Source organism: Nelumbo lutea, chromosome 5, assembly GCF_056320005.1.
Source record: "Nelumbo lutea isolate HS-2025 chromosome 5, American lotus-T2T, whole genome shotgun sequence".
NCBI classification, from domain to species: Eukaryota; Viridiplantae; Streptophyta; class Magnoliopsida; order Proteales; family Nelumbonaceae; genus Nelumbo; species Nelumbo lutea.
The window spans coordinates 15,464,194-15,476,987 of record NC_142688.1 but is presented as its reverse complement, the minus strand read 5'-3'; the positions used below and the strand labels follow the sequence as shown (position 1 = coordinate 15,476,987).

Sequence of the window (12,794 nt, the reverse complement as noted above, 5' to 3'; positions counted from 1 at the left end):
CCTCGGGGCAGTTCCTCTAATGGTTAGCCAATGTGGAAGATAAGGAGGAAGTACTCTACACATGGAGAGCTGAGATAGCCCGCCCAAAAGGGCCCCGGCATTCATGGTATCATCTCCTTATGTGGCAAGTGTAGCCAGTTTACTCATCCATTCTGTTCGAAACGAGTTAATTACTAAAGGGGTTATTTGCCAAGGGAATAGTCCAAGAGCATGGGGAACGTGTCTCACCTCCCATAATAAAGGAAAAAGGCTAATATCTCAAGTTTTGAGTTATGCTTCAGTGGAGCCGGTTCGAGCACCCTTTACTGCCTTGCACTGAGAATATCTCCATAAAAGCATATTTGTATGCTTTATTTTACGAGGAGATATTCTCAATGCAAGGGTGGAACGGTGTGGGCACAGCTTTGCCCTGATAGAAGCCGATCTCTCAAGTTTTATGCGAAGGTATCTGGACCATTGGATTTGTATGAGGAGCCACGAAGGACGAAAGAAATTCCATATCTGCGACCACTTAGAAAGAAAGGGTCCTCTTGGTTTCCTGGAATAGGTGCTTTGAATCGGAATTGGAATTTGATTCCAACTATAAATGAACTAATATCAATTTATTTACTATTATAATATTTACATTGAGGCAGACTGGCCTATGCGTCATGTTCAAGGCTGTCCATGACAAAGGTCGATAAGGCTGCTTGAAGCCATTGCACTTGTGGTATAAGGTATAGGCGTCTTATGTGGGCTTTGGTAATTAGGCTGCTTTAGAATTTAGGTCTTGTTTGAGAGTTTTATGTTAAAAATAAGTGCATATTCGAATAAGCATTTGTTTGTATTTGGCACCTAATTTTTTCATATTGTTTGGTAGTATTTTTTTTAATAAGCACTTAAATAAGGATTTGTGACTATTTTGTTTTTTATTTATTTTTTTCAATTTTTAAGTAAGTATCTTTATAAAATGTATTTTTATGAAATCACTTTTATAAAAGTACTTTATGAAAGTATTTTTATGAAAGCTTGAAATTTGGGTTTAAAAAATAAACACTTATTTTGGGCTTATTTCCCAAACAATAATAAGTGCTTAATGGTGTGGTTGCAGCACAAATAAGCATTTATTTTTAAGTACTCCCAAGCATGGCCTTAAAAGGTCTAAAACCACTTAAATCATCCATTCAACTATGATATAAAAAATATATGATATTTTAAAAACTTCTGACCAGTCAAATGGAAACATGATAGCCAATCAGGTGTTATTTATCAAAATTCATGAATGAATTTTGGTTTATCAAACTTCTTCCATAGCATATCTTTCCTATCATAGATTTTCCCTTACTAACAATTATCAATTAAAAGAGAAATTGCCGCACTTAAGTGATTTTTGTCTTTTAAAGAAGTCAAACGTATTCTTTTCTTATGAAGTGTCCATGTTCCAACTCCCCAGACCAGTGACTGCTAGTCTCTAGACCCTTATTACACGCATCAAGTCATTAATACATCCCCACATTATCACAAATTGCATATCCCTCAAGCGATTCAGGTAATTATTTAACAACAAAGACTAGTTAGTTCATTTTTTTCTAAATAATATACGACTGTTGTTGCAAAAAGCTCCCGCTCAAATTAATTTTGATTGAATTTTGGCCTAATAATCTCTTATATTGGATCTTTTCCATGGCGGGTCCTGATTTCTCTGATGTCTTTGTGAATTACTGAGAATAGTGGTTTAAGATTTGAGCCAATAATGTTTTAATTTTGGACGAGCTTTTTGCAAATAACAGCCCATGCAAACCTTAAAGTTCAGATTAGAAGGAATATAAATACAAATATATCGAGTATAAAACCTTATATTTTGTATTATTTTATATATATATATATATATATATATATATATATATATATATATATATTTACATTTGCATATTATATTCTTTCCAAACTGAGCCTTTACATACATGTCACGAATGCCACCTTTCAAAGGCAAAAATAGGCAACTATGACCATAATGTCCCATAACACATCTTCCCTGTATATTGATATAATAGAATAGATGATGTCATCATGAAGAGATTCCTAATATACGGCGAGGATGTTTTGTGGGGCGCATATGTGAACTCCAAATATACGGCGTATACGTACACCAATTTTGGTTTCAGATGGTAATTAAATTCTTGTGCTATCTTGCTTTCACGTCTAGTCTAGTAATAAATACCAACTAACAAAATACAAACAAGCAGACAAAAACTAGTGTTAGACCGCTACTTACGATATGTGAAAATGTTTCCACCGACAGCCCACTTCGTGACGGTGCCGGGTGATGAATTCTGAACAACAGTCTAAGGGGGCCCTGCCTTCCCAGCTACTCCCTGCCATCACGGCGGAAAGAAATTCAGGTTTGAGAATTGAAACAATTAAAATCTCGGAAATCGGAATTTGTGTATAAATTTTACAGAGAATTACGGAGTCACAAATCAATAGCAACTTCAAATCACTATAACTTTCCCATCTGAATTGTGGTCAACTCATCAGGAGCTCGAGATTGGCGAGCGTTGCGTGTGGACTTGTTCTTCTTCCGTCTCTTGCTGAAGGCAGCGGAACGCAGATCACACACCGTACTCAAAAAGACAAGCAGCTTGCCTTTACCAAAGCCGGCATGCCACTTGCCACGTTTGGTATTTACCAAAGCCGACCCTTTATGAACAAACTTATAGAGAAGAATTTAAGTCAGACTTTAACTTCATCTGACCCTCGGCTTGCCAGGTGGCATCTTCCTGTCACTTCTCTCTCCCAGATGGAGCACTTCCAAGTTTCATTAATCGAATTTGTTAGCCATGTACAAATGTGGACCAGACTCCAGAGAGAGAGCGAGAAAAAAGCGGTCATGAGCGTCATGGAAGGTGTCACATGATGCAGTAATGAACATTCCCTGGTCAGATTAGTAAAGACCGAGCCAATAAAAGACAGACAAGTTCTTTACTCCATCCGTCCATGGATCGTATTTGTACTGGGCACAGCCAGCCCATTGTTTGGATTTGCATGAATTAATATGATATAATGGCAGTGACCAAACACCTCCTCCAGATTTGAGATTTCATCTCTCTTTCTCTATTCTCTTTGAATTGATCAGAATTCAGAACCCTCGTCCGGACGGCAAGACGTATGTAAACTACGCGTTATGTTGTTATGGTCTTATGGAGAGGGGGCCCATGCACGTCGCAGTTCGTAAAAGAAGAAGGGAATGCACATGGGTCCCGTTCCTCAATGCTCTAAAAGAATCGCTTCGCTTCCAACAAGATAAGCTGAAAGCTGTGCCATAGACTTCTCCTCGGCCCACTTTTTTTTTCTTTTCCCTTTTCACTCATTTTAATCGTGACTGAGATTTCCTTTGAACGGGGCATATATTCCATACAGGTGGCAAGAAGGAAAAGATCACGAGAGAGAGGTGAAAGTTTGCTGAAGCAAGGAATACTATTTGGGACTTCTTCCCTGAATCATGAACCCAGGCTGATTACATTTCCTTAATTTTGCCTGAAGAGAAGAAAATTCAGACATTAAATTGAAATTAGATTGTATTGTGATCTAGTACTCTGGAGTCTAGGTAGGCCCAGTTGGGATTTGTTTTAGAAAACATGGATTAACCCATAATATTTAGACTCCGTTTGATTCATGAGAAAAAGGGTCTGGAATTGGATATTTTGATTCCATTAGGTGAAATTGAAATTCTATTTTTAGTTCTGTTGGAATGACATTTTCTTATTTAAGGGCATCTCTGAGGAATAAAATCTTATTCTTGTTTATTCTAGTTCTCTTTCCCATTTCTATTTGAAATAGATCATTCCTATTCTAATTCCAGAGGATTTGGATTCTAATTCCAACTGCAAACCGAAAAGACCCTTAATTAGTTAACGCTGCTCAGATTGGATCCGTGCATGCTCCATTCTCTTTTAATCCCTCACGTTTATTTGGAGAAAATAGTAGTGTTTCTTGCAACATTTGACAGAAATACGTAACAATCCCTTTGACGGTTTGGTCCAAAAAAACACACCAAATCATCATTATTGGGATTTGGGATGACCCGCTGACCATCTCTATCGACCGCAACGCACATGCATGCCCATAACGCAGAATGGAATTAAATCCATTTTCAGTTGGCCCCCGTTTCACAAAAATTGCACCAATCACAAGATCATAACCATGTGATCAATTTTGCTCAAGAAGAAAAGACGTACAGGGTAACTGGTTATGGTTTCCTATTCTATCTTCAAATGGAAAGGTGGTAGATTCTCAATCTCAAAAGGGATCTATCTGGACGGTCCACGACTCGAGATTGATGGGCATATGCTGTACATGTGATATACGGAAATATTTGGCCGAAACGAGTGGAGTGGGGAAGGACGTGGAGGGGTGTTGATGATAAATGTAGCGTAATTGTGTCCTCGTTTCTCTCCATCTCTCCGGGCCCCACTCCTCCCATCCATCTCCTTTGTTTTTATTTTATTGTGAAATTCAGAGCTCACAAGATCTTAACCTTTTATTTATTTATTTATGCGACGAGCGAAAAAGCGAAGGCTGGAAGCCTGGAACAACTAACAAGAATAACAGTGAGCAGAAGCAAGCTTGTCTTGAATCTTACAGATGGAGAGATAGAAACTTGTAGAACTAAAATGGTTCTCTGCGATTGTTCTGTTGCTTCGTTGTAGAGGTTGTAAGAGGAAACAAAATAGAGAGATGCATAAGCGGAGGTTTATACCGCTGGTTTTGCTGCGGACTGCGTTAACGTACGCCATTTGTGCTATAGCTCTTCTGGCTCTGCTCTCTGTACACTTACACGTCTTTCCTTCGGCCAAGCTCCCATCCGTTTCCGACTCTTACAAGCTCCCCGCGGTAACCGTCTAAATATTGCTCACCCCTTTTCTTTCTGCATCACAAGTATGCAATTTTCTTTTTGCATTATTTCTTCATCTTTTTATTTCATATGGCCTTTGTGGCATTTCTGAGAATCCTGGCTAGGGTTTTCAGTTTCTTGGCGGTTCCTGTGATTTTTTTGTTCTGTTTTTGGTACAATCTTTTATCTCGGTTTCCTGATTTTAGATTTCGAGAAAATCGTTTTTATCTGTATCACGCTTTGCTGTTATTTTGTTCTTAATTTTCCCTTCCTTTTTTTTATTTTCGGAATAATAGAGATGGCCATTAAAGATCAGCTTGAAGAATTTTATTTTCAATTCTCTACCAACAAGTCTTCCTTTTTTATCTTTTATTTTATAACTTTTGTATTCGTTGCGTGAAATTAGTGTGCTTTGGAATTTAATTCATCGCTTTGATGACTAATCTGGTATTCTTTTTCCTTTTTTTTTGGGTTTCGAGTTATTCATCAAATGTTTAATATTTCTGCAATATTGGTGATTGGGAATGTGAGATGAGATTGTATGCTTATATGGGGTTGTTTCGTTTTGCAGCAACATGAAGTCAGTTACAACAGGTTGACCAATGAGTTAAGTTGGACACAAGAGTTCCCTCCGCCCCAGTTGTCGAAAGCTCCTCCCCCCTTAACTAAGGTTTTTGTGTTTTAATTAATCTTTTCAATTGATTTATTATTGTAATGTCTGAGCATTGATCCTCTACCTTTTCCTTAGAAAATGTTTAAAGACTTGGAGGCAGATAATCTAATGCCAGTATTCTGTGGATCAAATATTTTAGTTTTAGATAATATTTGTTAGCGCAAAGTAGTTATGGATCTTTCATGTTTTCACTCCCTTAGACTTGACAGTTGGATGGTTCGAGGGGAATTTTGGATTTCAACAAGTTGTGGAAACCTCCTCGCTCTCGTGATTTTGTGCCCTGTGATGAGCCTAGTCCATTGTATTCATGTGAGACAAATAGAGATCGGAATTACTTTTAAATCTTTCAATATAAGCAATTATTGAACAAAATTTCCTTATTATATATCTATTTTTATCAGCTCCTTCAGAGTCGCGTGGTTACTTGCTTGTTAATACCAATGGTGGACTCAACCAGATGCGGGCTGGGGTTAGTATCATTGTTTCCACCTCTTCTACACAAAGGTTCTATTATTTCCAGGATCTCTATGAGTCCAATCTAGCCTTACTATCTATTTTGTATTCTGGGTGGTTTGTCAGGAAAAGTGGTGTGGTAAATAAATTTCAGCATGTTTTAGACTTGTGTGTTTATTGGAAAGGAAAATTGTGCTTGTGTCATGCTTGCTATAACAATGAAATGACTGATGTAGCAATTCAACAATTAGACGAATAGTAATACTAAAGAAATTTAATATTGTTAATTCTTTCATTTTCCATGTAATAAAATTCATCCCTTGGTGACTTAGGCTTAAACCTTTTTTCTATGCCGCCATGTTTCCTGCCTAAATTGAACTTTAATATAAAGAGAGTTTTATATTTAGTTCTATTCAATCTATTCTTGTTAATAAAGGTCAAAGATTTTTCCTGGCATATCAATGTGAAGCTAGATTCTTGTTATAGCTAGCTTATATGACCTTTTTGACTGCTTAATCTTGCTATAAAGGTGTGGGATAGCAAGTATTACTAGTGAAGGTTGATGTAACTTTCCAAATATCAACTAGGAAATTAAGTGCATGTTGCAGTTTTAATGCCATCTTCTCTGTGTTTGCTCAGTACATATGAGATGACAGGTTCTGCTAGGAATATTTATGATATTTTTTATTCTGACTAACAGATAACCCATTTTTGTTTTTGGTATCAGTATGATTAAGATAAACTAAGATATGCACCAAATGTGTAAGGAGTAACTATTTTTAATGCTTACATAAGGTCAATCTTTAAATGTACACTAGATATACACCAAATGCATTAAGAAGTAACTATTTTTAATGCTTACAAAGGTCAATCTGTAAATGCACACTAGAAAAATATAATCCAATAATTGTGCTTATCTATACCATACAGAACAAAATATCTTGCTTAAATTACACATTGTAGTTTGTAAATGTCCCATTAACCTATCCATCATCATTGTTGTTCTACCAAAAAAAAATCCATCATCATTGTTCTAATTTTCCATCCACAAAAATTTGTTGAAAAAATATGCAAATTTGGTACTTATCAATAGATAAAAATTGTTTTCCTTCAAAATAAGACGTTGATAAATCAAATGACTAGGTCATATAACTAAAAAAATGGTTCCTTATGGGACGCACATAATGAATGCTTACATTGCTTAAATTTGTCAAATGGGGTGTTAAATCTTGCTATAATTTGGCCATAGATCCATAGAAAGAGTGATTGGCAGTTGGTACTTGTCTTGTTGAACTAGAACTTTTCATCTTGGGTACTGTAGGAGACACCAACATTCTGCGACTATAGATCTGGATCATCTGGTCCTATTGACAAATGACAACTATAACACTAGGCCTAGGTGTATGGTACCATGTTAATCACCAAAATGAAAACTGTCAAGCCAATAGTTTCGGTGCAGGTGGATAGTTTGTCCAAACTCCTAATGACTCCACAATTATGTCATTAGAAGGAAAAGATCAGGGGGAAAGGGAAAAAAAAATTTGAATGGAGTGGGGAATTCAACCCAACAATGCCTTATTCCAACTTAGGGGGTTGGATAAATGAAATCCCGTTTCCTGCTCCCCTCCACCAATGGTCATTATTATGCATTATCGATTTGATAAGGAATTATATCTGCACCTTGGTACCTTAGTATCCTATGTTAGTTTTTTGGTGGTGGTACATATGTCCATTTTCCATAGCTGAAATGAATTTTTTACTTGTGCTGCAGATTTGTGACATGATAGCTGTGGCCCGTATCATTAATGCCACTCTTGTTATTCCAGAACTTGATAAACGTTCATTTTGGCAAGATTCTAGGTAGAGGTTGTCATAGCATTTTTTTCTTTTTCCTTAGTGATGCATGGTTAACAAGTTAAAGTATTTTAATTGTTTAAATGGCAGCAATTTCTCTGATGTCTTTGATGAAGATCATTTTATAAGTGCCTTGGCTAATGATGTTAAAGTAATAAAAAAACTTCCAAAGGATCTGACAACCGCCACTCGGGCAGTTAAGCACTTTAAAAGCTGGTCAGGTATAGACTACTACCAGGATGAGATTGCTCACATGTGGGAAGAATATCAGGTATTTTCATTCATTTGCTTGACCAGAATTACTTGATTTATATAAACAATCTTATAAAAAAAGATTTATATAAACAATCTAGTCTTATTTAATTAAATCATTTTTTAGGTTATTCGAGCAGCTAAATCTGACTCTCGCCTCGCAAATAATAATCTACCTGTGGACATTCAGAAGCTGCGTTGCCGTGCTTGTTATAAGGCCCTTCGTTTTGCCCCGCGGATTGAGGCAATGGGAAAAGTAATTGCTAAACTACTTTTTTTTTTCTTATTTGTGATTACTGTAGTTTGTAAAATTATTGTAATTGAAGTTTCCTATGCATTGCTTTGCAGTTGTTGGTGGAGAGGATGAGGTCTTATGGTCCTTATATTGCTTTGCATTTACGTTATGAGAAAGACATGCTTGCTTTTAGTGGATGCACACATGGTTTGTCTCCTGCCGAAGCAGATGAACTAACCACAATCAGGTGGGAGATATTTCTATGAGGGCAATTACTGAAAGTCAACTAGTTATATATTCTTCTGAGAAGCATTTCTTTGGAAAGCATGCATCTTTTCTGATTGTGCTGAATTGCTGATCCTAAACCTGTTGCTTCCTTCCCTAATTATTGTTATACTTCTCTTGCAGAGAGAACACTGCTTATTGGAAGGTGAAAGATATAGATCCCATTGAACAGAGGAACAAGGGATATTGTCCATTAACTCCAAAGGAGGTTGGAATGTTCCTAACTGCTCTAGGGTACCCTTCAAACACACCTATATATATTGCTGCAGGGGACATATATGGGAGTGATTCTAAAATGTCTGAGCTTCGGTCCCGGTTTCCTATTTTAATGAGCAAGGTATGAACTTTTAATTGGTTTTGTTTTCTTTGGATCTAGGTTTCATTTTGTTCCAATTAACAAATTATCATGATGATGGTGATCTTCAAGAGTTTGAACTTAAGTTTTTCAATTTGTCTGTGATTCTCAGTTTTCTATTGTGATGCTTGTTGGGTTGTGTGGGGAAGATTCCAAACCATGGCCATATGTGGGTCTGTGCCTTAAATCATTGTGAACACCCAAAACATGTAAAGGAAGCTTCTTAGGCCTAAAATCCATGCTTCTGTATCATATGGATGGGTAATCTAAACAGCTTGATTAAAAAATTGACATCTAGAACTGTCAAGTATAAAATGATGAAAAGGGTAATACACTGGATGGAAGCAACTGAAATGTTCAAAATTTTCTCAGCTGAGGATATCCTAAGGGGATGGTCAGTAGTGGCGAACTCTTCAGTTGCACAAAGTGTGGTTCAGCCCCTTTGGACACCTGCAGCACAACAAAGAATATAATTGAATTTTGATGGAAGCTCTCATTAGGCAACCCGGGGCCCTCTGGAGTTGGGGGAGTTTTCAGGGATGGGGAGGACAGGATGCAAGAACTTTATTCTGATCCAATAGGTGTGAGAGATTCCTTAAGGGCAGAAGTTATGTCTGTACTCCAAGGTATGAGATCAGCCAAGCAATGGGGATATCAAAACCTTGTGGTAGAGGGAGACTCTAAACTTCTAATAGGATGGCTGCAGACAAAAAGCTTGGGTGTATGGACCCTTAGACAACATGTGAGGGAAATACTTTGCTTAGCTAGGGAAGTGGGAGTAATCTTCAAATTGATAAGGAAATCAGCCAATGCTGTGGCTGACAATTTGGTAAGGCAGGTGACCCTCAGGGAAAACTTGTTTTGGGCTGTATTGTAAGATTTGAGATTTGTATGGGGTCAACAGTCATGCTCTGAGTGGTTGACATTCTTGTATTTAACTGTTATGTTTATGTTGATATGTAACTTCCTTTTTCCCTCCCCCAGACAACTTTGACTTAAAAGAAATTGCAAGATCTCACAATGAGTTTAGGTGTCAACTACAGCCTAGATGAAAAAATATGTAGTTATTTCTCCTCTATGTTCTAGGTTCTCATCTCTAAATCTTCTGCTTTCATAGGCATGCTCGTATTTGTTTACGTACTGGTGGAACTTCTAATTTTTTGTAACTTGTGGATTGTGGTTCTTTTTTCCTCTTCGTTCTTAGATGGTTCTGTAGCTGGTTTATACATCTCTACTTTTTCCGACACTCGTTCTTTTCCTGTTGTTACATTTTGTGCATGCCCATGTGCTTACCTGTTCATACAAATATTTGAAGTGTCTAAAATTCCCCATGGAATGTGAGAAGTGAATCTAATTTGAGCTCACCAGATCTAAGATTTGGAGGAAATATGTTGATGAAGGGTTTGCTATTATGACTAAAGGGCAGCTCATTCTAATTTTTGCAGGAATAAAAATCATAAATGTCAAAGATAATTATGTTTTGAAAAATTTTCAAATGGGTAAAACTGTCTTCTGTTGCCAGTGGTATAATTCTAACCACCCGTCCCACAGCTCCTTTATGTTGCCAACAGGCCAACAGCTGTACATATGTTTTTGGATTGTATTTTACTTAAGTTGAGATATTACTTTATCGTATAACAGTCATGTAGCAATTCGACTTGGGAAAAGTTCTAATGTTCTCTTAACAAATTTCAGTATCATAGGTGGGAAAAGCATAATTCAAGTTACGTTATTGGCTGCTTTTGATGGCAAGCTTATTTGTTCACTTCTAAATGTTTCACCAGGAAAAACTAGCATCCATGCATGAGCTTGAACCTTTCATGGGTCATGCATCTCAAATGGCTGCACTGGACTACATTGTATCAGTTGAAAGTGATGTTTTTATCCCTTCCTATTCTGGTAACATGGCAAGGGCAGTTGAAGGTCATCGTCGTTATCTGGGGCACAGGAAAACAATTTCTCCAGATAGGCAAGGCATTTTTCTTGGGAGAGAGGGATTGAATAAACTTCGGTTTTTAATCAGTCTTTCAAGAGGTTGCAACTTTGTTGAATTCTTGCCTATTCTTTTTTCCAGGAAAGCACTTGTTCGGCTATTTGATAAAGTTGAAAGGGGTTCACTAAAAGAAGGCAAAAGTCTTTCTGATCAAATAGTTGAAATCCACAAAAGACGGTAAGACTTACCAAATATAACACTATTTTTCATGATTACAAATAATGGAATCAGAGCATATTACTCTACTTTTTGATACAGTGGAATCTAAAATGTTTTTGGTGCATGAGTTCATTGGGTCAGTGCCTCAAAGGTCAACTTGATATTTTTTATGCGCCCCCCCCCCCCAACCTGACTATCTAGGGCCCCTATGGAATGGACATGCACAGCTTGTGTAGTAGAAATATAGAATTTGTTTCAGATCTGTTTGTACATGGAACCTTTCTAATTTGGGTGTAAATTTATTATGTATTGGGCAGTCAAGGATCCCCGCGTAAGAGAAAGGGTCCCATCTCAGGAACGAAGGGTATGGATAGGTTCCGATCAGAAGAAGCATTTTATGTGAACCCTTTGCCAGATTGCTTATGTCAGAAGGAAATGCCCCATGTTAAAGGTTCTTACATTAGTAGGTAGACTCCATGACAGATTGATTCTTTGGGAAGTAATTCATCACCTCATTGGCTGGCAGTTTATTGGAATTTTTCTTTCCATCATTGTTTTCAATTGAAGCTCCTGAAGCTGGCGCCGTCAGTAGTGCAGCTGCGGAATGTATATGTTGAGTATAGATTGATCGAAAGTAGACTAGAATGTAGAGGATAAATCAGGTATAGTGGAGGGGTTGCTCATGTAAAGGCCTTTAATTCCATTTTCAGTGTTTATCTAAAGATGTATCTATTTCTGTATATGGTGGTGAAGTTGGCCAAGTCTTGAGATGGAGAGGGAGGAGGGGGATTTGTTTGGGTTATTTGTTTCTCTTTGGAAATAATGGGCTCCTTCCGGTCTGTATGATGTATCTATTTCATTATATTGGTTGTTACAGAACAATAATGATACGGATAAAAAAGGTATTCTACTCGTAATTCTTTTGGTTTTCGTGCTCAGTTGTTTTTCTTTGTTTTCCAACGTGATAAGTTCCACCTTACAGTTTTTCCCAATTCCACTTGAAGCTGAAAAGTGGAATTTCAAGGTTTTAAAGGAACAAAAATAATTGCCCAAGAAAATATTTTTACGTGAATAATGGATAAAAGAACAGGGTAGGAAGTAGGAAAACAATCACCAGTTCACTACACATAGCGTGGCAGGCACCAAGCAGTGCAGATCTGGGCTCATAGCCATTGCCCATGCACCATTGTCTATTTGGCATTTTCACCATAGAAGCAATGGCCCCTTGGATAGATTAGGAATTTTCAAGTCAGTCCCTCCAAGGGCTAAGGGTGTCCAAGGTTCGGTTTTGGACAAAATTAATTTGGACGGATTGAACGGACCAACAAGACATTGGATTGGACCGATCTGGTCCAAAAAATTTATTAAATTGGATTGGACCTGGTCCATTCTTAATAAATTTATATTAGATTGGGTTGGATTAAGCCAATGTCTGGTCATTGATATAAGATAAGAATATAGGTGTCAATGGACTGAATTTGGGTTGAAAGTTGAAACCGATCTAAATTAAAACGAATTTGAATAGATTGGATGGTCCAATTGTCCAAATATTGAATTGGATTGGTCCAAAATATTCATTGGATTGGATTGAACCTGGTCCATTTGCAAAGGACTCGCATTGGATTGGATCGGAATGGATCAAATCCAGTCCAATTGAGACCC

General features: G+C 37.3%; 1 protein-coding gene across 1 annotated transcript; it reads left to right on the top strand.

Annotated features, from left to right (window-relative positions):
* Positions 1-4,076: 4,076 nt before the first annotated feature.
* LOC148850570 (O-fucosyltransferase 7-like) lies at positions 4,077-12,049 on the top strand. The gene is made up of 12 exons (XM_088947568.1): positions 4,077-4,872; positions 5,445-5,543; positions 5,756-5,855; positions 5,948-6,015; positions 7,771-7,859; positions 7,944-8,124; positions 8,233-8,361; positions 8,454-8,587; positions 8,749-8,962; positions 10,765-10,949; positions 11,055-11,150; positions 11,450-12,049. Exons 1-12 carry the CDS (start codon positions 4,717-4,719, stop codon positions 11,601-11,603), a joined length of 1,605 nt encoding a protein of 534 aa, XP_088803694.1. The 5' UTR covers positions 4,077-4,716; the 3' UTR covers positions 11,604-12,049.
* The last annotated feature ends 745 nt before the right edge of the window (positions 12,050-12,794 follow it).

Bases quoted from the DNA above. Each gene is read 5' to 3' on its own strand.
- LOC148850570 (XM_088947568.1), top strand. From the start codon at position 4,717: ATGCATAAGCGGAGGTTTATACCGCTGGTTTTGCTGCGGACTGCGTTA. The intron at 7,860-7,943 runs GTAGAGGTTGTC...TTTAAATGGCAG, and splicing joins TCATTTTGGCAAGATTCTAG to CAATTTCTCTGATGTCTTTG. The intron at 11,151-11,449 runs GTAAGACTTACC...TGTATTGGGCAG, and splicing joins GTTGAAATCCACAAAAGACG to TCAAGGATCCCCGCGTAAGA.